The sequence below is a fragment of the Falco naumanni genome, chromosome 2, assembly GCF_017639655.2.
Source record: "Falco naumanni isolate bFalNau1 chromosome 2, bFalNau1.pat, whole genome shotgun sequence".
NCBI classification, from domain to species: domain Eukaryota; kingdom Metazoa; phylum Chordata; class Aves; order Falconiformes; family Falconidae; genus Falco; species Falco naumanni.
In genome coordinates, this window is record NC_054055.1 from 66,773,400 (window position 1) to 66,797,190 (window position 23,791).

Below are 23,791 nucleotides of genomic sequence, written 5' to 3' on the forward strand. Positions count from 1 at the left end.
TGTCTCTTGTTACCTTAACATCAGTAAACAGCAGCCCCGTTTGTTTTCCCATTTGTTGTGACTTGCTTATCCAGATCCTCTATATATTCCAGGGATACAGTTACTAAATTTAAAGCTGAAATTTGTTGAGAACAGATTTTTTCTCTCAGCACACTTGTAAGAAACATTCAATTTTACATTGCCATTTTTCAAATATTTCTATAATCTGGCTAGATAAAACAGTAAGGAATTGGTGTAACTCAGTGATGAATTAATGGCTTGCTTGCTAGTGCAAGATCTTATTTTTCTCTTTAGCAGACATTGGGCCAGACATTTTGGAAGAGTTTAATCAAAATCCTCATCAAAAGCCAAATGAGTGGATTTTAAGGAAGGTTTAATTACAGTGGTCAAACCACCCAGCATGATTCGCTTGATTTGATTAATGTAATGAGGAGCACATTTAATGAGAAATGCATTAATTCATTCAAACAAGTGGTTTTATCAGAGGTATTAAGTATCAGCCCAGATTATGTACAGCAGAAACTATTATAGCAAAAATTGACCGAGGTCAAAGCAGTAGTCATGCCATAATTACAAGCTCTCAGCTGTAATATACCAGTTGAACTTGGGCAGTGCTCATCATGACTGAAAAAGCAGGGTCCCCATTTAAAAAAGTCCCTAAAACACGGGTTTTACTTCCATTCCACAGCTGGGATCTCCATCCTTTTCTTTCAAATGTTCAGAAGATTCAGGAACTGGGATTGAATTCTCTTGAGTCTCAGATGGTTACACATGCAGATTTTATTAGCAAATGATGAGGTGAGAGCTCAAAGGACTCCTGATACCAACCTCCACCCTTAAAGGAAACAGAACGTTCCCCATTTGCTCTCTGTTTTATCTCCCTCCTGTCCCTGTGATGTCTTTGGGACACTCCTGTTCCTAACCTCGAACAGGACAACTTTCAGGGAGAATTATTTTCTGTCTGGGGAAGGAAACCTCCTTCTTGGAAAAGAAGAAAAATTAGCCTCAAGCTGGAATTATTTCAGAAAAAGAAGAAAGAATTGCCTTTACACCTTGCTTTTTTTCAACCATCTCCTAATTTCAGCCCCCATATTCCAACCTTCCTGTTTCAGGACCCCTCCCCATGGGCTCTACCCAGCACCCTTCACCTCCACCCTCCCCACTGGCACCCCTTCTCTGGTGTCCTCTGCTATATGTCCCAACAGATGCTAATGCTCTTCTCTCTCCTGTGCTGCCCTGACCACCGTTACCTCTTTGACTTCTGGTCTCTTCCCAATATTTAGTTTCCAATTTGTTATTCCTGTAGTGTCTGCTCTACCTCTGTGCGAACCGCCTTTCCTGCTGCTTTGTACTCTGTCCGTATAGCACTGAAACAGCTTTGATTTTCAAGAGCTCTACTTCTAAGCCTGCTCGGCTGCCTGAGCATTTTTCAAGCACTGTTGCACAGTGGACTTAAAGCACTATCTATTGCTCAGTCTTTCATCAGCTACCACCAGCAACTGGCAAAGGAGGGTAGCTCTGAAACTGTTCCCTAAGCGGACAGGAGGCTAGCTCAACAGCTGAGAAGCAGAGCACGGGCCCAGTTGCAGATAAGATCCTCTGGGGGTTGGTGCATATCGACAAGCGAAGACCGGTGTGGAGGCCATATTTTAATTCCTGATTAAGTCAGCAGGAGTATGACAGTAAGACACTATTGTTAAGGTGCCTATATTAATGTAGGTGCCAAGGTTCACTGGCAGATTTTGAAGTCTGTATCAAGACTTTGAACAAATAAGCTGAAGTAGGGAACTAGAGATATCAAAAAGTAGACCTAAGGATTCATTTACTATATTAATAGAAAATGAGCAAGAAACCCATTCCTGCTGAAAACCGTAATCCTTAGGAATATTTCTGCCGCTTGCCTTTAAACCACAAGGAAACAAAGAGTAAAAATTGGAATTGAAGTCCCTTGATTTTGGAGAAATTTTGGGATGTGCCTGTATCTGACTGCTGCATACCAACACGAACTCATGATATTGGCATATAAATATTTGCACAGAGGAAAGCTTTAACAGTGACAACCTCACCAGTACACTCAGCAAGGCTGTTCCCAAGGTAAAGACTTGGTTCTGTCTTGGAACAAGAAACCCAAATTGCATATACAGACTCGCTACAGATACTGCCCCTTGGTGTCACATTTGGTATCCTTGAATGGAATCTAGGTGGGAAATTACAAAACATAAATTGGTAGAAGATCATATCATAAAATACTTTTTCCAACTATCTCCAAGCCCAGCCTTCAAGCAGCCAGCCAACTTTGCTAAACTTATCTGAAGAAAATTTCCCAAGGACAAATACATCTGACTATATTGGTGATAAATGCAAAAATTGAAATTGATCTCCACAGCCCTCAAAAGAAACATGAAAACCAATGGATCCTCAACATGTCCATCACCAAAAGCAAACTGCCTCCTACATACCATATGCCCTCTGTACCGTGGTGAACTTACATTCACAACCAGTGTGTGAAAGAAAAACGTGGTTAATAACAAGAGAATGTTTCCCAAAACAGCCATTCTCCCTCTGATCATTCAGCCCTCATCTTCAAGGGAATCCTACGAAAGAAACTGAAAAGGCTAAAATGGGATTAAAATTAATAATTTGATGGGACACCAAAAATTGTTGATTCCAATAACAATGCTAATTTTATGGTACATTACAATTTACCTCAGATACAACTTGCTAATCTCAGTTTCTCAGGAGATAATTATCTGTGCATTTCTTCCGTCCTGTGCTCAGCAGAGCTGAAGACCTTATTACCGCTCCTGTTACTAACATCCCCTCTATTCCTTTCATCTCAAAGCACCTGACTGATTAATATCATGAAACTGAACTCAGATAAATTGCTTCCGATCTTTGCTTATCTGGCAATTTGCTAGTTGTCCCTGCTTCTCTTTTTTGCTCCTTGGATTTGTCTGGTTTTTCGTATCAGGTATACTGGTAACATATATTGCCTTTCTTCACAAATATTGCTTCTGAGGGTTATGTCTGTTCACTATTTACCAGAAAACCTGCCCAACAAGCCTCCACTTCAGAAATATCAAGTGTGGTTTCAGATATGGCTCCAGATTCTGACTCACAGATTCCTTTTGGAATAGTTATATGGCTTTTACTCTGGCATTATTCAAACTCTCAATGGCTTCAAAGAAATATTTGGGTTTATGCAAGGAATAGGAATACAACTTAACTGCCCAAATATCTGTCACTACTTCTTAAAAGGAAAGGAAGCATCAGAAACTCAGATCATTCTAAAATGAAGGTGAAATATGACATGGAGGAGATTCAGGAATATACTGTTCAACACAGAGAAGTTATGCACCATCCAATCCAGTCAGAGATGAATTTTTTTTGTTGTTACTTCTCTCTGATACTTCACAGTTACCGAATTGGTTTTTGGCAATGCTCATTGCAATGATGTAGTATATTACTTGCTTCTCCCCTTCATCCATGTAGCTCAAACCCCCCATAACTTCCCTGTATTCAAATTCAGTAACTTAAAGCTGTAACAGCTTGAGAATAGTTAACCAGTATCTTAGGAAGGGGCTCAATACAATTTTGCCTAGGAAATTTCAGTGTGTGGTCCCACATGAAATAAAATGGCCTATAGAATAGCATGATATGTTTTAGGAAGCAGTACGTAAAGCTCTAAGGTAATGTGCAGATCTACCACTTTCTGCCAAAAACCATACACTTACTTGTGCTTGCAGAAGTAGTAGGTATTGTTCTGCTCACACAGCATGCAGTCCTTGATGCGCACTTGGAAGTCATTCTTTGTAAACAAGTACCTAAATTTCACATCCAGGGCAGAAGTTCTGCACCCCTCTTCTTTTACCAAAAGGGACTCAGAGAAAATTCAAGACAGGATTAAGGAAAGGATTTTAAAACTTGTATTCTTCATCTTGTGAAACTAGCGGTTATCTGTGACCCTGACCACACATGAGACCTGCAGCCTCGGCATTACCATGTACAAAGTAAATGTTTACCCCATACGTGCCTGTCATCACGAAAAAGCTTAGTGAACACGTGGACAGAATTTTCTGCAGGTCCAAAGGAAAAGCATGTCCCCACATCTCTTCCTCCTACTTAGATACAAAACAGGATCTTGCTTCCAGCAGGCAGTTTGTATCAATGGGCTCTGCTAGGCAGTGCTAAGATAACCCTCAGCATTGACAAATGAGAACTGCTAACACAATGTAAACATTTAGTGAAAGCAAAACATTTGCCAAGAACCTAAATGGCTGGGCGCTTAATGCAGCTCTCCACACTGTCTTTCCTTAGCAAGGTGCACAAGGGATGGGCACCCAGCTATCGGTCCCACTGCTGGCTCCTAAGAGTTTGAACCTACAGTGCATTGCACCTACATCCCGACAAGCTGTATTTAATTCCTGTCTCCCCATTTGGCTATGTCACTGGAATAAAAGTTTCTGCTAGAAACGGAGATGTTTCTGGAGCAATAGAACAGCTGCTGTTGCCCATGAGCCAGTGTTTTACTGTGCCTGTGGCACCTGCCCTGTGTCACTATCATCTCCTTCCACGTAGCGAGGCAGATGGCTTCTGACTTGGCCATCCCGTTTCCATGCCCATGAGCCAGCTATAACATCTTTCTGCACCACTGCAAATTTGCAGATCCAGGCACTGATCGTTGGAAGAGATACAAAAATTCAGCCCATTAGTGGCTCAACCTTGTTTCCCACCTGCAAGCAGGTAACACAAGAGCAGTGTTGGGGATGGTGGTAGGGAAAGGATGAAATGGGAAAATGACATGAGACAAGGGTGGCCAAGCTGGCAGGTGATGAAAACCAGCTTCCCCCCCCGCCCCCCCCCCCCCGGGGAGCTGCAGGATCTCTCCTGGACAGCCCCACGGGAGGGAGAGGCAGCGGCAGCGTGGGGCACGGTGGGGGTGTGGCGGCCCTTACCTTCTCATTCTTCCTCTCCTCAGCCTTGCTGGTGGGGCCAGGGGTGGAAGGGCCGCCCAGGGGCCCGCCGCCCGCCTCACCGTTGAGGTGGGCCGCACTGACGTTGGGTGGGGTGATGGCGGCGGCGGCGGAGGTGAGGGGGATGAGGGGCCGGGCCCCCGGGGTGGGCGGTTGGTGGCCGTGCTGCGGGGAGATGGCAGGGTGAGGCCGGATGGCTGCCGCTGGCAGGCGGGAAGGCGAGCTGGGTGTCCGCAGGGGCGAGACCGTGGCGGTGGGCCGCTCCGGGGCCGGCACTGGGGGGTGAGCTGCAGAGGAAGGACAGAGCAGGGTTAAGCCCTCCATCACTGCCAGACCCGGCACTTCAGTGGCCATCGTGGCCACGAGGTGCCAGGGCCCGACAGAGAGCCAAGCGCTCAGCCTTAGCCCAGGCTAAATCTCAGCCTGCAAGTGTTTCCAGCTATATCCTAGAAATGCCCCTCCTGGCTTCGAAAGGCCTGCAGTCACCAAAAAGGCTCGTCATCCCTAGCAATGTGACTGGGGAACGGCCTCACCATCCCTGCCAATGCTTTGCCTAGAAAAAAAAGAGCAAACCTACTGTGTTTTTAAAATACCTTATCTCATTCCAGATGAGCTGTTTTCCAAACCTCCAGGACCTGCTCCTAACTTGCTAGGTTTTGGAGAATTGCAACATGGGACCTAAAGGGTCAGCCCCTGACCTCGCAGATGGCAATTACAAAGGAAGGTCTCTTGTTTCAGCCCTAGCAAAATGATCAACAGCACATCATTGTGCTGCACAAGATAAATTAAGCAGAAATCCACTAGAGGATTTCTGAGCTCAGCTTCACCTCTTCCAGCAAAGTCCCTAAGGGACTATGCGGTGCCTTTTAGTCTTACTGCCCCTGCTGAACAAACCCTGCCTACAAGCACCAGGAACCAGGAACGAGCACTCATCCGTTTAACAGTGACCGTGACACACTGCCGAGGTCAGCTTTCCAGGGATTCGGGAGCCTGTTGCGTGCCTCATGCTGCAAAAAGTGTGACAAAGCTCCAGGTCCATTTCCACACATTGTTACCTTTGACTTCCAGGTTGGTTGATTGCCTAGGTGTGACCTACATACAGCTCCACTTCAAGTATGTACAGACCAGAAGCCAAGTCCACGCTCAGACATTCCCTCACTTAAACGATTAAATAGTAGGACTGGCTGGAAAATGCCCATTTCACAAATGATTTCAAGGTTTCATAATGTGGTTTAGTTCTGCCTCAGTGGAAAATTTGAACCTTTGAATACTTTTCTGAGCACAACCTACTCATCCCCCCCACAATGGCCTCTATTCTGGCCAGGGCATTCACCTGGGCTGTGAAAACACAGGATCTGGTCACTGTGCTGTTCTCCTCTGCAGAGAACAGCTCTGGGCAGCTGTCTGTACCCTTTGCAACCTGAGTCAGGACAGCTTCATTGCTGAAGTCTGATTGAACTACATCCATTCCTGACAAAAAGCTTTGATTCCAACAAATCAGCTTTTCTTTGACCAAATAGCATTTTTCTGGAAAATTTCTGACCCACTCTTATTTGTGGTTTGTTTGGTTGTTTTTTGTTTTTTTTTTTTTTACAAATTCATCCGAAGGATACATTTTTATGCAGGACCAGCTGGAATTCACTCAATCTAAAGCTAAAAAACAATGCTAGAACAACTCAAACCACTATTTTCCGTTTCTGTGGTTAACAGCGGCACCCATTACCAGGGATTGAAACAATAAGGAGTGCTTTAATAAGAAACATTAATCTTACTCACTACACCAGCTGAGCATTCCTGCCAGGAGGGAATTTCACCCCTCAGCCTTATACCCTATTATCCAAAGCAACAGTGAACATGATGGGCCACTGAACATCAGATTAGCACCTCCAAAGTTTACGTGATTCTCCCTCACAGTAATTCTTTGACTCTGTAACATTTCTTTATTAATGCTGCTCATAGCAAATAAACCAAATTATCATGAACCAGTCTTGAACTTGATGTGATTTTACTGTGTAGCATAAGGAAGGGCCTACGACTTATTACAGACACCTTCAAGACTATTCTTACTACCAGTTACCATCCCTCTCGGGATTAACAAAAACATATATTGGAAAACACAATTCCTTTCCAGAGAGCCAGACAAGGCACCACTGGTTGTCTTGAAGTGATTCCCTCCTTCTGATTTTCCTGTTTGGAACTGGTGTGATGAGCAACCACTGCTGCCAGAGATCAAATTTTATGGGATGGTTAAGCTTGCAGGGTCAAGGTTTTGAACTAGCGGTTGTAGGGAGCAATGACTTCCCTAAACTTAGAGGAAAATCATAATAATGGAATTCACTGTATGTACCTGGACACAGAAGATTGATTTGATAATCATATTAGGTACATTGCTTCTTTCATATGGGACTCGGTGTTTCCAGACACAAAGGAAAGAGAAAACATGAGAAACTAAAATAAATGGCCTGAGAAAAATCAACTCTGAGCAGAGCTCTCACATTTTATTCTGTAATTTCATCTGCTTACTGTTACAATGTATGCCTTTGCTCTGGGATCTCTGGATCTGGACTGTGCTGCATCAAACATGCTATTAATTAGCAATGCTCACTGAAGGCTATTTTTGTTCTACACCACTCGTATTTCATTTTGGGTGTATTCCTACATTAGTGGCCTTGTGCAAAATTGATTTGTTACTCATGTATATTGCAAGCCAACAGAAACGTGATTTGAATACTGTGCCAGCCTGTCTCTCTTGGAAAGCTTGTCCAAAAGTCAGTGTGCATTGCCCTGCCCTGCAGGACTAAAGAGACCTTTTGAGGGGCTCTGGTACCCAGGATGCTGGTGAGGACATCCATTATGGAGAATAATTACTGATACTCATGAAAAATGTTCTTTATTTACCCAGGCAAAGGTTTATTTAATTAAAACAACAATCTCATGAACCTTCTGGAAATGCTGGAGAACTCCCCACTTAGAAGATTTTGGAGCAGCTCTGTGTTCCCTGGATCACCCTGCCTGCCAACCCCTTGGCACTTTAAGATGTCAGAGTGACCTGGAGGAGCAACCTTAAATCAGGGAAGCTGCTGGAGGTATAGCACAGCAGTGCTGAGGAAGAAAGGTGTAGGGCATGCCAGATGTGTGGGGCAAAATGATCTGTCACCTTGGTCGCAGGGGAGTCCATCTGCCTGTTGGCATGGGCGCGGGAGGCACCAAATGCTTCCTGAGAGCCTTGCCCAAGAGGGGACATTTCTGCCTTTGCAGTGTGGGAGCACAAGGGCTTTTGGAAGGGTGTGACTAGAGGGGAAAGCAGCATTTTCTGAACTAGACAAAAAAAGAATAAATCGATTATTCCCCAGTGTGACACAGATGCGGTGTAAAGTCCTGCCACTGTTTATTGAGGAGTCTGCACTGTCTGAGATACAGATTCACATGTATTTGATCACATTTTCTTCCCTTTGGTCTGGACTCTGTAGGAGGTGAGATTAGATGGCCATTATGGTGTCTTCTGGCTTCAAAAAGTGTGAATACATGACTTACATTGCAGTGTATTTCTCATTTGTACCTGCTCTGTTTTGTATCTAAGACCTCAGTTTTCAGCAGTGACAGTCCTTACTGATCTGCCTTTGTAAACACAATGGCTCACGTCCCGATAAAATATCAGAAACAAAATGTTTTAAACTTTGCTATAAAGTTCCACCACAGGATTTACTTTTTACTTTATTCAACATCAGAGCTGTTTAACATCAAGGAAAGGGAATAAATTGTACTCTAGAAAGTCATGCTGTACATCAGAAAGGGAACCTAGAAAGAACAGAGGCCCCCTGGTGTGAGAAGCTCTTATTCTCATTTCAAAAAGGTGGCAGTATTTTTCAGATCTTTTGCCTTATCACTAACACCGGGTCCCGTTCTGCCTAATAAATACCTTTCATCCCTGAAGCCCAATGAAATGCTTCTTAATTTTAAGTCGTGTATTACTTGCCCTGCGATAAGGGCAGTATTTTTCTGTCAGCAAGCCAACCGGACTCAGAACCATTAATCTCCTCAGTATGCAGGGTGCTTGCTTTCACTCAGATAAATTGTATAAATATTTGTAAACACTATAATCTATTTCAGCTGTAGCAACAGAACAATCTGATAAACACAACATGGTTCCCAGAGATCAATAGAAACCCATACATATTACAAGCAAATAAAACATACTCTAGTCCACATTGACTGAGCTGTGACTAAAATGAGAAGGCAAGCTGTGGGGATGGGCAGATTCGAGAGGTTTGTGCTGGAGGGGTATGACATCAATCCTGCCAACGCAGGGCGAGAGGCACCGGCGGGCGTGCACGTACCCATCTGCATGGCGTTGCGGGTCTGGCTGGCTGGCTGCTGAGCTGAATACCTCAAGCAGTTACTCAGCTGTGGAGAGGCCCCCTGGAGCTGGGGATGTGTCTGAGGAGCAGTGATAGGAACAACCGGTCTGACAGCTGCGGTGGCATTGGTGTGACCGGCCCCGATGGGGTGGATGGCTCCTGGGGCTCCTTTTGTTGCTGGAGCTCCCCCAGCTCCGCTGTTCCTGGGCTGCCCAGCTCCCACTGGCACCCTGTGTGAAGACCAGGCACAGTGTAAGCATGCTGCAGAGACCCTGATACCCAGCCACAACGCTGATAAGCACCCCCAGTTACTTAGGGGGTTCAACACGATACTCTCTCAGGTGTTAAACCAAGTTATAGATATATATTTATCTTTATAGGACACAGTTGTAAGCATGCTGGAGGACATTTTCACCCTTTTATCCTATGGGAAGAAGTACAGGGCAGCAGTGGAAAAGATAATTTTTCTCATAGCTTTTTTTCTTAAGCTACATTTCTGTCTGAATAGTTTCTAGTAAAGTCACATATCTAAATTCAGAATAAATGGATATCTCCCAAATGCAATTTTGTGTGCCAGAGGCTATTTTACAGGTACTAATGGAGTGCTAATTAAAACAGACTCAGAAATCTTTTCTTAGGACCAAACCTGCACACAGCCCCACAAGGAGAAAAAAAGATGGATAACAAAATCTGTGTGTGGCTGTTGAAGGGGACTGAAAAGTAGCAGACTTGGCAGGGCTTGGCTTGTCTGAACACTTACCCTACCGATGTAACCAGCACCAGCTTAGACTTGCTAAGGAAATGCAAAAGGGAAGGGAATGCAGCAGACCTAACTGAAAAGGAAATCCAAACAATAACTGACCCTTCTTTCAGCTGCATAGCCCCATACAACTGCATACACTGGTTGTATTTCACTTGAGTGGCTGGGGAGACCTTAGAGGGAAGGAGCGCGGCTCTTTCTCCTATGCAATGAGTTCACCCTAGAGTAGGTCTTAGTCCTCCTACCACTGAGCTGGAAACTCTCTGACCAGGTGTAGGAGGACACTGGGGAGGACAGGACAGCAATGGACAAACTCAGCTGCTGCTCAGCAGCTTTCTCTGAGTTTCTTACTCAGGTTCCTGAGTAATTTCCTTCCCCAGCAGCAGGTGCCATGAAACAGAGGGATCATTTTGTGCTCTTCTCTTCTCCTGGACTGCTCCATGTGCTAAGCTCCGTGTGCTCCGTGTCCTCCAGGAAAGGACAGCAGAGGGGACGTGATGCAGAACGAAGTACGGTGGAGGAAATGGAAATGAGACAGTGCAGAGGTTTGGGAAGGGAGGAGAGGATAACAGAAAGGTTACAAGGCCAGCCTATGGGGGTTGGGTTTGGGAGAACTTCTGGTGCTCCAAAATTGTATCGGAACATAGAAAGAAGAGCAGAACGAAGCAGTATACTGAACAGTCTGGTCCGATTCAGAGAACAAGAAAGACAGAAGTAACCCTAAGAAAAAAGCAAAAAGGGGAAGAGCCCAAAGAGTGAAATTCTGATAGAAAGAGACCAAAACACAGGCTGGAAGATATGGTCCAAAACTGAAAAAGATAGCCATCCCCTGTGCCCAGTCCCCACTCTCTGCAAAATCACATCAGGAAAAACAACACTGTGGTGTCATTGACTTGATTGATCTCATGATGCAAGGTTTCCCTGGATTACATTTTGCTAAATGAATCTGACTTTTTTTTTTTTTTCCCCTTCATTTTTTTTTCATCAGCCTCCAGGTAGGAAAAAGCTGGGAACCCCACCAGATGGAAATCTTGACTGTCTGTCATCTACTGTGAAGAGCTGGCAGGTTAGCAGCAAGGTTCAGCTGGAGCTGGCTTGGCCATCTGCACTAGGTTGAGTTTGCCAGAAAAGCACACCTAGTAGTCCACTGAGAGCTGTGTCCAGGCAAATACGCACACCAACAGGTACAGAAACTATGTGACTCCCACAGAGCTGGACAGATGTTGGATTTGGCAAATTTTCTCTGCTGCTCTGTGCTTGCCTGTCCATCTAAAGGGTCTTGTCTTTTTTCCACCATGCTCTGCTCACATATGTGCTTTGGCACCTTATAAATCTAGTTTGGTGTTATTAAATTCACGGGCAACTTCTTTTTCTTGGATTTTGTAGGGAGTGGCAGAAAATCATGTATGAATCTAATCCTCTGCTTTGCTGTCAAAGGGGAACAAAGTAAGTTGAAAGTGCAGCAAATAGGAGATTTTGTTGCTATCAGATTTTTCTTGCTGTTCTCACTGAGGGTGATTTACACAGGAACTTAATTAGCTCATAGGATCATAAATATAATCATACAGCTGCTTTCAGGTTTTGTGGAAAGCTCTTTTGCCCTTTAGCACTTCTCTCTGTCTTGTTCTAGCTGTGACATGCTGCATTTAATAAAGTCTTGCTGATTCAGATCACCAACCCTTCAGCACAAACTTCTTTACTAATTAAGAGCTGAAGAGGCAAGGAGTGAAGGCAGCCAAGGGGCTCTATAAAATCAGGTAAATACATTTAGACTGATGAACAGTGAAGAACCCACGAATTAATGTGGTTTGGTTTTTTTTTTTTTTGGTTTTTTGTTTTTTTTTTTTTAATGAAATGCAGTATTAGGACTGTCAGCAGGCTTAGTTATCGTCTTATAATCTGCTCCTAACTATTGGTCTTGCTCAGTCCACATATTACAAACTTGACAAACTTAAGATGGAACAAAACTGGATCAATTTTCCAAGATCAACATTGTCTGAGTTGTGAGGTGCCTGTCTCTCGAGAGGAGTGAACGATGGTGGAGACCATGTGCATGTGAGAGGAGAGATTGAGAGAAATATAAAAAAGAGCGAGCTCTGTTTGCCAACCCATGGTTGCTCTAAAGGAGATTTTGGCATACACATGGCAACATTCACCTGCAAGGAGCACGTGGGACAAAACAGTCTAGGATACACTAATGCACTTTCTCCTCAGCTTGCAGACTATTTCAGAGGGGGCTGTAGATCAGAAACAATCTTTGATTTCGTGTGTCCAATACTGAACTCTGACAAATGGCACTCCTCCTCAAACACATATTCTTTCACTTTCTCATCTACTGCAAATGAGACTGGTAGCTAAAATCAGACAATTTATTGAACTCTCCTACCACTTCTGGACAATAGTCCAGATCCAAACAACCCAGGATCTTTGATTTAAGAAAAATAAAATCTACACGAGGAGCTACTGAAAAGCAAGACACAAGCATTCCTTATTTTGTTTTTCCCTGTTACATGTCCAGTAGTTTTATAACAATATAAAAATCATTGGCCAACAAACAGATTCTTTACAATAGTAAAACCTGGGCTCATCAGACTTTGTAGTCAGAGTCTGTAAAGGCCATCATCTAACACAGCTAGGAAGTTTTCTGAGAACATGGATAACTGCAATACTACAAGCAGCAAGTTTCATTACCTAAGTCTGCAATGCTACCAGAAAATTTCTGGAAGAGGAGTGTGATTAAAAAGCAGAGCTACATGGTTTTCAGCACCCTCCAGATGCACAACCCCTCTCAGTCCCAGCTCAGGCATATCCACTTTGACCACTGGTCCTCACCTTGAAACAGGTGTCACATAGTTGCCTGGGAAGACGCCGGACATTCCACTCCTCAGAGACGTTCCCTTGAACCAGCCGTCTTGACACTTCTCAATGACCCGGTACATCTCACCTTTGCGAAGCTCCAGCTCATCATTCTTCTGAGGCTTGTAGGCGTACAGGGCTAGGTAGCTGTGGGAAGAAGTCACACGAGAAGAAAGCACACAGATGTCAACCACCACTTGTCCCAATTCAACTCCAACCCCACAGAGCAGAAAGTGAGCAGATACACTGCTCAGAAAGGGTAGTTAAAAAGGGACATCATTACAGCACACCAACAAGGAATGGCAGAGACAAGATCAACTGGATGCTAAGACAATAAGGGAATAACTAATTAGAGTAAAGGGAGGGGGTAATTTAGAAATTCATCAGACATACTTCTCACTCAAGGCACAACCAAAGCAAAATACTGCTACAAAGCAGCACTGCAGTTAAGGACTTAGCAGCAGTTTCAGAAGGACAAAACAATTACAGAGACAGCCAGAGTAACCAGGAGTTAAGTGGGAAGGCTTTGCAAAGCCCAACATCTGGAAGAAGTATATATTCATATGCTTCAGGGTGGGAGCCACCTCTACTGTGGGTTTTCAGAAGTAATTTTTCTTATGGGTAGGCTACTTCAAAAACATTTAAGGCAGCTTTTCTTTCAGCTTTCTCAGTGTTAGTTATGCTGGCCAGTTTTTAAAACAACACACCAAACTGTTCTGATCTGGTATGGCAATTCTTGTATTATGTGGGTAAAACAAAACGTAGCAGGGGGCCAAATTCTGCTTGGGGAATTTTACTGTAGTAAGTGAAGTGGTAGAATTTGGCTTTGGATGTTTTGCATGCAAGTATTCTAATAAATCTTTAATAGAGGACCCAATATGTAGAACTTTTTATTTATTTAATTACAGCTTTTATTTATTCCCTTTGTTTAGAATCTTTCTTTTTATCTCTCTTTTTTTCTTCTGTTACTACTTCAGGGATGTGTCTAATGTTGTGAGATGACTACAGCTTAAAGTCCCTGAAGATATTCTCCCTGTTTAGAGAGATTCTTGTTGAAAATTAAGAATGATTGCTTGCACTTTGGGGAATAAAGGGAAGTTGGGATACAATAGCAAGAGTGCACACACAGGACAACACTTTCTTCGTAAATACCAATTATTATTTTTTTTTTTTTTGTGTACTGTCACCTTCCTACAAATGCAAAAAGGGATTTCTGGTAATTCTTGATCAAGGTTGTGTCATCTTGAGTTTTTTATTTACTTGTGCTTTACAGGCAGTGTAGAGAGATTAGGACAAATGGGGAAACACTTCAGAAAGTGCATTTACACTACAAAGTGCAGCAGAATGCTCTTAGGCTCAGGGGTGGGTGAGAAAAGGCTTGCTGCCCACCTTATAGCAGTGATCCAGAGAAATAATGAAAACTATAACCATTGTGATTGTAGACTTGCAGCCAATAAAAATGATACATGGCTTTTTACTTCTGCTCTCCAGGAAATATAATTGAGGAATAAATTCTGTTAGTTTTCCTGATTCTACTCCTTTATGGTACTGGTAGATTTCCTTATTTTTATTCTGAAGGCAGTAAATAAACAGCAGTAATGAGCGGAATATGAAATATTTGGTAACAGCTCCTTGGGGCATGCTTAGGCTGATGTGCCTGTCTCTGTTTACCACGTGCATGGGCTACAAAGACCTAATCAGAAATTGTATTCCATTAGTCAACAGATGGGAGAAACCATCCTGCACATCTTTTGTTGAGCCTAAATAATCAGGTGGTCCTGAGCGGGTCCGTAGCTGCTGTTCACCTGATGGAAAACATGAGGCTATGTATGACCTGAAGAACATTAAAATGCATCAGCCTGACATGAAATAAGGTTGCATGCTTCAGTGCTAATCCTTCAGCATTGCACTCTGCTAGGACATAACGGAAAGTGCCAGATTGCACTCACTCAAGGGAACAGAAAGTGTGGCTTTGACTACCTCTTTTTAAGTTGCTGCTTACACAAGGCTCATATTCAGAAGCTATGGATAAAGCTGGGGGTCAAGGACAGAGCATTTTAGATAGACTCACTTAGCCCTTTCCCAAGGGGCTACATGTAATAATGTAATTTACAGGTTGAAATGCTGGAAGAAGGTGCAAGGAAAATTATCCTAAGTGGATCATAGGCTGCTTTCCCTTGCAGCTACCTCCAGCTTTCCTACTATCTCCCTGCAAATTCCCCCAACTCAGGCTCCAGTAAGCCTGAATATCCAATACCACAATGAGCCTAAACAACCTCTGGACAGAGCATCGAAATCCTTGCAGAGAGTTAAAGAAGGTGTACAACAGCCCAGCCTGGCCTCCATGCCAAAACTGACAAATCCCTATGGCTAAACTGAAGAAAACTTGTATGTGATAACCACACAGCCTGACCCTGGGACAACAGAGGGGATCAGCACTTTCTTTGAGGCCCAGTGACCCCACCACTTACGTGGGGCAGTGAGGATGGCCATCCCTGGGGGCTTCCTCTATTAGTCTGCAAAGAGGTAGGGGCTTCTCCAAACCCAGTGACAGACAGGCCCAGCCTGGGTCTGCTGTCTGGCTGCGGCTGGCATGCCCACTCCATGGGGACAGGTGCATGCCCTATGTGCTGGCACAGAGGGGACTGTGGGAGAGCTGGCGGGATGCCTGCTGTCATACATCACTGAAAAGAATTTGAGTGCAAGCAGCTTCCCTCCCTAGTGTTTCTGGGCTTTTCCTCTGGCATGGGAATCATGTCTAGGGGTCCTGTTTGCTGCAGCTGGTTTTGCCTTAAGCCAAGGCCTTTGGACTTGGACATGTTTCACCGTTCTCTACATTTTAGGTGTGAAACTTCACCAGCAAACTCTCTACAACCAAGAGGAAAACATTAAAATGCAACAATCTAAAATCTTGCAAAATGTAATAGCAAGTTATTCTAGGCTACATGAAACAGTGAGGCTAATGGTTACGGAGCAGGACCTAGAAGAGGCTAAAATGTTTATTAAAAGTCCCCTAAAAAAAGGCTTGAGCAAGAAGGTAGCTCATGTTCTTAGCCTCAGGGAGCTGCCTGTGACTCTACTTGTAACGCAGAAGCCCCAGGGCTGTGTCTAGGGTTGTGCCTCCCCGGTTCTGCTACAGTTTTCAGATAGCGCTTCCACTTTGACTGGAACTTGGCTTACAAATGCAAAATGACAGACTGGATTACAAGGCTGCTTCACGAGGGAGACGATAGGAGAAGCACGGGAGGGAGAAGGGGAGGCTTGCTGAGGCAGGGAGGCAGGGCCATTGCCAGTGAACTGGAAAATGTCCTGATTCAGCAACTAAATACTGGAAATACTGCCAGTTACTGCTTCCTAGTTTGGACAATGCTTACAATAAATTTGTGCCCTGCTATGTGCCACACAGGATGACAACAGGGTGATGATGAGACCTCTCTGTGGGGCAGTCAGTGATGTGTAGTACCCCTCAGGTATGAAGATCTCACCTTAATAGCCAAGAAGAAATTCGGTTTGGTTCTGTTCCAATTCCCCTATTCTCTTTAAAGCAGATTTGCTATGTTACTTTAAGATTTTATTTGTGAATTCAGAGCTTGGTTTAGGCATATCATAAAACCCTAAAATACTGGTGTGCATATGTGTGTGTCTATACAGTTCTACTGCTTTCACAAGGTGTATGTGATGAGATGAATGGGTTCAGTATTGTAACTAGACAGGTACCAGATAAACTAACCAGACTAGAAGAGATTTATTATAATGAAGTCTTCTTTTTTTGTTTTGTATCTAGTCAAACTTCTGTTTTTTCAACACGCTATTCAATAAGCCTATATGCCCATGACATGAAGTTCATTCGTTGCCTTTATGGCACTCAGAAAATGCATTTTTTCTTGTTAATGATGAATGTATCAGGTGTTTGATTGCATGGGACTACACCTTTTTAAGAGCTTTAAATGAACGAAGATTTTCTCTAGTTGAGAGGCATTCTGTTTGCCTCACAGTGATCCATTCAGCTGTAATAAATATACCAGGGGTTTAAAAGGGCTCACAGAGAAAGGGGGAAGTCTTGCTTTTCTCTACTCTTTTTTTCAATTTCAGCAGAGGCTGGATCATGTATGAAATTGCAATATCTCTCTTCTCAGAATGCTCCTGAGCTGAGATTCAGGCTTTTCAAACGCAGGCACAAATGTGCACAGAAATGGAAACAGAGTATGCAGAGACTGAGATGAGCTGCTTACATATTGAGGGGGAGCTGGACCTTCGGTGGTGTTCCCTGATCTCCAGTCACTGCACTTGTCCTGGGACTAGCCACTGTGGCTGTTCCAATCAAAGAGGAATCCTGAAAATAAACAAAGAAGAAAATACAAGGATTAAGATAATGCCCACCATTTCCTAAAATGCTATGGGATGAAGGCATAGAGGAAAAAAATCACATATTTTATCAATTCCCAGACTTTCTAATTTCATGATGCTGCACTGAAAAAGACATCTTTTAGCCTTACGCATTTCAAAAAAACATTTCTGGCAGAAGGGATATTAGGTTATTAACAGCATTTCCATGTACCTGTCAGAGAAATTTAGTTGTACCTTGTGTGCAGATCTTAAAAGTTTTAGAATGCAAAATGGCTTGACTGCTTTGTAAAATTAGCTCAACATGTACATCTTTGCAATAATACCTTCTCTGACAAAAGCAACATTTCCCCCTCAAAAGCTTGCATTTAAATTTGTACTCATTTAATGGTCATGGATCTATGGAGAAGAAGATACAATTCAATGTAAAAACCACAGTCTCATTTATGTATACTGTTTTTATCATCAGGAATATTCTTCTCCTTAAGAAAAAGTTGACCATACAACCCGAAACAGGAGTACCTCTGAATGGAGAAAGCAGAGGTCTACTCCACTTCTATCACAGCAAATAAATCCCCGCTGTCACACACAGAACTGGGCAGATCCTTTCTAGCTATTAATGTGAAAGGCAATTCTAAATGTAATCATTCATTTTTCAGAGCTTAATGCTCAGCAAAAGTATGTAGGGCAAACCCTTTTGAGTTGTCTCACCAAAGTCCTCATTCATCTATGTCAAAAATGAATCCTGACTGGAAACTTCTCCTGAAGTAATGCCAAGGCCTGTAGCAACAGATCTTTGCTGTAAAGACAGGGCAGAACTGGGCTGATGTGACCTGTAATGGTTTACTTGAGCAGAAGGCTTTTTTAGCAAGTCTAACCAAATGCTGCGTGCACATCCGTACGCAGAATGGTTCTACAACGTAGGATTCAAAGTTTATGCACAAATTGCAGGTCCAGACAGAGCCTGTTACATACAACAAAGATTCTGAGCAGTTCACAGACCTCCAGTGCAGCTTTTCTGTTTCCAAATGCTATCCAACAAACAGTAAATATTGAATTATTTTGGGAACAGAAACATAGGGACATTTTTTGCACTTAAAAATGACACTAAATTAAAACAAGATGCTGAATTAAAGCAAGATACACATTGCTACTTAATTAATGGATTTCAAGGTCACTTCATTCCAAAGAAGCCCACAAAATTATTACAGTGTCATGTCTTGATACTGAATCGCTAAGCTATATTGCTTTGCTTTATATTAACACAATATCATTAGGAAATCATGCAGTAAAATATGAAGACACTGCTCTGTGATTCCACAGATTCTGGCACAAGCAGTAAGCTGTCTCTGCTCTCACCAACATCTATGATCAGTCATGAAGTTGTAGTGACAAGTACATCTCCTTTTTCTCATTATTTCCCTTCACTTTCTGGCTGCTTGCTCAAACAAGGAAGGTTCCAGGCAGCTTTTGGTCCTATGTGTAAAAGTAAGCGTTCTTTCCAGTTCTGTGACTAAGGCTTTATCAATCCTGCCTGTCACGTCAGTGAGGTAACATCAATTTACAGAAAAAAAAAAACCAACCCACTCAAAAATGTAGGGATAGCTGGAGAATAACCCCTCATTTGTTATTTTGAGCTTGTTAATAGGGTTAGGGATTGCAGGAGATGCTGGGCAGAAAGACCTGGCAGCTGCCTCATCCAAGAGGTGAGAAATCAGCTGGTTCAAACTTCTTAATGTTGTGCCACCAGTGGACGCCTGCTCTGAGCTAGAGAAATTGCCTCCAAGAAAACACAAAACAGATTGGTCCCTACCCTTTCCTGGTAAGGCAAAACAATTTGTTTTTACCTCATGAAAAACTAAAGCTGAGTGAACAGCCTCAGGGTGCAACTGTAAAGGTAGAGAAGATCACAGGAGAGGAGGAGAGGAGACGGGAGAGGAGGAGAGGAGAGGAGAGGAGAGGAGAGGAGAGGAGAGGAGAGGAGAGGAGAGGAGAGGAGAGGAGAGGAGAAACAAGACTATTTGAGTTGGAAGTGAACTACAACAATCATCTAGTCCAACTGCCTGATCACTTCAGGGTTAACCAAAAGTTAAAGCACGTTATTAAGGGAATTGTCCAAATGTATCGTAAACACTGACATGCCTGGGGCATCGACCAGCTCTCTAGGAAGCCTGTTCCAGGGTTTGACCCCCCCTCTTGGTACAGAAATGCTTCCTAATGCCAAGTCTAAACCACCCCTGGTGCAGCTTTGAGCCATTCCCATGCATCCTATCACTGGATCCCATGGAGAAGAGATCAGCACTTCCCTCTCCACTTCCCCTCCTCAGGAAGCTGTAGAGAGCAAGGAGGCCACTCATAAGCCTCCTTTCCTCCAGATTAGACGTGCCTAAAGTGCTCAGCCACCCCTCATAGGACATTCCTTCCAGCCTTTTCACCAGCTTTGTTGCCCTGCTCTGGACGCATTCAAGGACCTTCACCTCCTCCTTCAGTCGTGGGGCCCAGAACTGCACAGTGCTGCAGGTGAGGCCGCACCAGCGCTGAACGCAGCGGGATAATCATCTCTCCTGGCCGGCTGGTTACGCTGTGTTTGGTGCACCCCAGGATGCTGTTTGCCTCTTGGCTGCCACGGCACGCTGCTGACCCATACTGAGCTGCTGTCAGCCAGCACCCCCAGATCCCTTTCTGCAGGGCTGCTCTCCAGCCACTCCTCTCCCAGTTTATGATTGTGCTCAGCATTACTCCATCCTAGGTGCAGAATCCAGCATTTTGACTTGTTCATTTTCCTCCCATTAATCATTGCCCAATGCTCCAATCTATCTAGATCCCTCTGCAAGGCCTCTTGTCCCCCAGGAAAGTCAACAGCACCTCCAGTTTGGTATCACCAGCAAACTGGTTAATGGTGCATTCAACTCCTGCATCCAGATCGTTGATAAATATATTGAACAGAACCGGCCCTAGAACTGAACCCTGAGGAACACTGCTGGTGACTGGTCACCAGCCAGATGTAGCCTCATTCACTACAACCCTTTGAGCTCTGCTCTTCAGCCAGTTCTCCACCCAGTGCACTGTGAACCTGCTCATCCCATAGCTGGGCAACTTGTCCAGAAGGATGCTGTCAGGGACAGTACCAAAAGCCTTACTAAAATCCAGAAAAACTACATCCATGCTGCCTTCCCTTGATCTACTAGGTGGGTGACCCTATGACAGAAAGATATCAAATCAGTTAAATAAGACTTTCCTTTCATGAACCCATGTTGACTGTTCCTGATGATTGTATTATTCTTTAACTGCCTTTCAATAGTACTTTATATAATCTTCATATTTTTCCCAGGAACTGAGGTTAGCCTAACAGGTCTGTAGTCTCCTGGGTCTTCCCTCTCACCCTTTTTGTAGATTGGAATAACACTGGTTAGCTTCCAGTCAGCAGAAATCTCCCCAGACCCTCAAAATCTTTGGTAGATGATCGAGATTGGGTCTGCCATAGCATCCACTCCTTCAGTACACTGTGATGAATCCCATCCACCCCATGGACTTGTGAACATTTAGCTGATACAGCTGGTCCCTTACAATTTCAGTGTGCACAAATGGAAAGTCACTGTTTCCCTGCTTGTGGTCCTCTGACTCAGGGGACTGGGCAGCCCAAGATCTATCAGTACTATTATAGACTGAGGCAAAAAAAATGCATTAAATGCCTCTGCTTTTTCTTCATCCCTATTATTCAGATGACCATCTTCAACAAGTTTTGGTCCAATGTTTTCTTTAGACCTCCTTGTGCTATTAATATCTTTGAAAAGCCCTTCTTGTTATCTGAAACAACACTGGCCAGTTTCAACTCTAATTGAGCTCTGGATTTTCATGTCTTCTTCCTGCATAAAGGAACCACAACTCCGTACTCTTCCTGAAAATCCTGACTTTGCTTCCAGAGATCATACAGTTTCTTTTTCCTGCTGAGCTCCACGAGGAGTGCCCTGTTCAGCCAAGTTGGTCTGCCCTGCTTGCTTGATGCGCAATACAGTCTGACCAGCACTTGTAGACGCCTAAACACTCAAAAGCAGATTCCCAGGGTACTCTGCCAAATAGCTCCCTCAACAGCTTAAAGTTTGCTCTCCTGAAGTCCAGGGTAACAACCCTGCTGTCCTTTTTTCTCATTACACTGAAAATTTTAAACTTAGGCATTTCACGATCACGATGGCCAAGTCAGTCACCTATCATCACATCCATCACAAATCCTTCTCTATTCACAAATACCAAGTCTAGGAGGGCACCTTTCCTAGCTGGCTCACTGCGTACCTGTGACAAGAAGCTATCTCCTACAAAATTCAGGAATTTCCAAGATCTGCTCTTCACAGCAGTATGATATTCCTAATCGATGTCTGGGAAGTTGAAATCTCCCATAAGGACATGGGCTACCGATCCAGAAATGTATCCTAATTGCCTACAGAATAACTCATCAGTGCTTACAGCCTTGCTGGGCGATCACTACTAGACACCCTCAACAATATCTCCATTCTTTTCCATGCCCCTAATCCTTACCCAGAGGGTCTCCACCACATCATCACTAACTGTAAGTGCTGTGCAATCAAACCTGTCCCTTATGCATAGTGCCACACCTCCACCTTGTCTGCCCTGCCTGTTCTTTTGGAACAGCCTGTAGCCCTCCATCCCAGCATTCCAGTCATGGGACTCATTCCACCAAGCCTCAGTAATACCAATGATTACTTAGTTCTGCGAGCTGACCAATGCTTCCAGTTGTCCCTGTTTGTAAGGCATGTGCTACCCATTCCTTAGCTCCTATGATCCTCTCAGAGCTTGCAGAGGTGCAGCTATCCCAGCCAGGAGTGCCCACTGCAGGCACCCTGGGCTGAGCCAGCCTGACTCTGCAGAGTCTGAATCTGGAGAGCACCATAGTGGTCTAAGCATCATCTATTTGCTGTTTGCACTGACAGTGGTGGCTTCTGCATCTTCTACATTACTGGTAGCACAAGTATTTTCTATGTGCTGTTACACTTGTACTAACATAGAGTCCTAGGGATTAATAAATCATGTAATTGTTACTCAGTGTTGCTAGATGACAATGTTGCTTTCTTCACTTGAATAATCCCAAATAAATCTCCATAGTCCTGTAGGTCCTTTATCCACCTGACATTCAGTTTCTTGCCTACAGTCTGTTACTGTAATATTGCTGCATCTGATGCCGTCCTGAACCCTACAAACTGTTCATTTTTGCCACTTCACACAGCCTAGTACCATATGCATCTAAATTCTAAATCAGTGCCTGCTTCCTGATTGTGCTCCAGTTTTTCTTTCACTGCTTTCCCCTGCAGGCTTGGACACCATGGTGTACTTGTGAGCATGACCATGCTTTTCATCGTCAGGTTTTACTCCACAGGACCCGCTGGCCTTCCACTGCATTGAATTCAGCTCCTCTGTTTGCATTTTGGCGTTTAGTTTCACACAAGTATTCTGCTTTGCAGCTTCATCTGCCTCTGTGGTCTTTGATGAATTCTCTCGGTGGCTGCCTGATTGCCACTATGCATCTGACTGTTCACCAGCTTTGCATTGAAACTGCAGTCTCTGACACAGTTGGTGAAGATTTTCTAAACCTCCTCTTTCAAGGCCCCATTCTCTCTTATGTATCAATAATTATCTCATATTATAAGATACAATATTGCTAGGTTATTTTGCAAGATAATATTTGCAACAGGATTCTGAATAGACTGAATTTTGTGAAAGAATAATCTCTTTCTTTATATTTTGATTATCTTTGCTGGAAGTTTACCTTTGCACTTTTCATTCCCACAATATTATGTGGTATCCCAGCTACTAGTAACACTAATAATCCCCCTGGAAAACACAGCAGACCTTTCTCCATGACAGCTGGTAGCAGGGCTTAGTTTGTTTTCCTTCTTTATTTAGCCCTGGAGCCAGGTTGTATTTTGCTATTGTGATCTAAGGAACAAGGTACTAAACATGTCCTTTTCTCTTCATCTGCTCAGGGGAATGGGAATCCGAGACAATGCTATGATTTTTTTTGTTCTCTTCTTTGATACCTTTTGGGAGGTCTATGTGCCACATCCTTCATTTCTGATAGCACGTCCCTGCGTGATCCACTTTCCCGTGGCACCAAGCACACAAATACAGCCATGCACAGGCATTACACAGGGAGGACTCAAACACTGCAGCATTTGTGTCTTAACCCTTCTTCCACCCCTGCTACTCGCCATTGCTAAGGTTTTTAAAAGGCACAAGGGCAACTATTGACAAAAACACGCACCTTGCAGAGTTTTCTCAGGGAGGCACTGAGAAGTACTGTCTGATTGCCATGGATTTCATTGCAATCTAAGCAATAAAAGTCACTTCTGAAAATGTCATTTGGTGCCCCTCTCTATCCTTATGAGTGTCTAATGCCTTTAAACATTTGGCTATTGAGTCTCCAGAGATGACCTACAGGGTATTCACACTGTAGCACACCTCCTGATTAGGAGGCTGGTGGTACACAG

At 43.8% G+C, this 23,791-nt stretch overlaps 1 protein-coding gene across 1 annotated transcript in view; it reads right to left on the reverse strand.

Annotated features, from left to right (window-relative positions):
* The window catches only part of SH3RF3 (SH3 domain containing ring finger 3), a 257,818-nt gene that overhangs the window by 32,584 nt on the left and 201,443 nt on the right, over positions 1-23,791 (reverse strand). Inside the window, exons 5-8 of the mRNA XM_040584167.1 lie at positions 17,180-17,280; positions 12,924-13,094; positions 9,311-9,561; positions 4,956-5,260 (exon numbers count right to left, since the gene is read on the reverse strand). Of these exons, the coding sequence (XP_040440101.1) occupies positions 4,956-5,260; positions 9,311-9,561; positions 12,924-13,094; positions 17,180-17,280 (828 nt within the window). The remainder of the gene's footprint in view (positions 1-4,955; positions 5,261-9,310; positions 9,562-12,923; positions 13,095-17,179; positions 17,281-23,791) is intronic.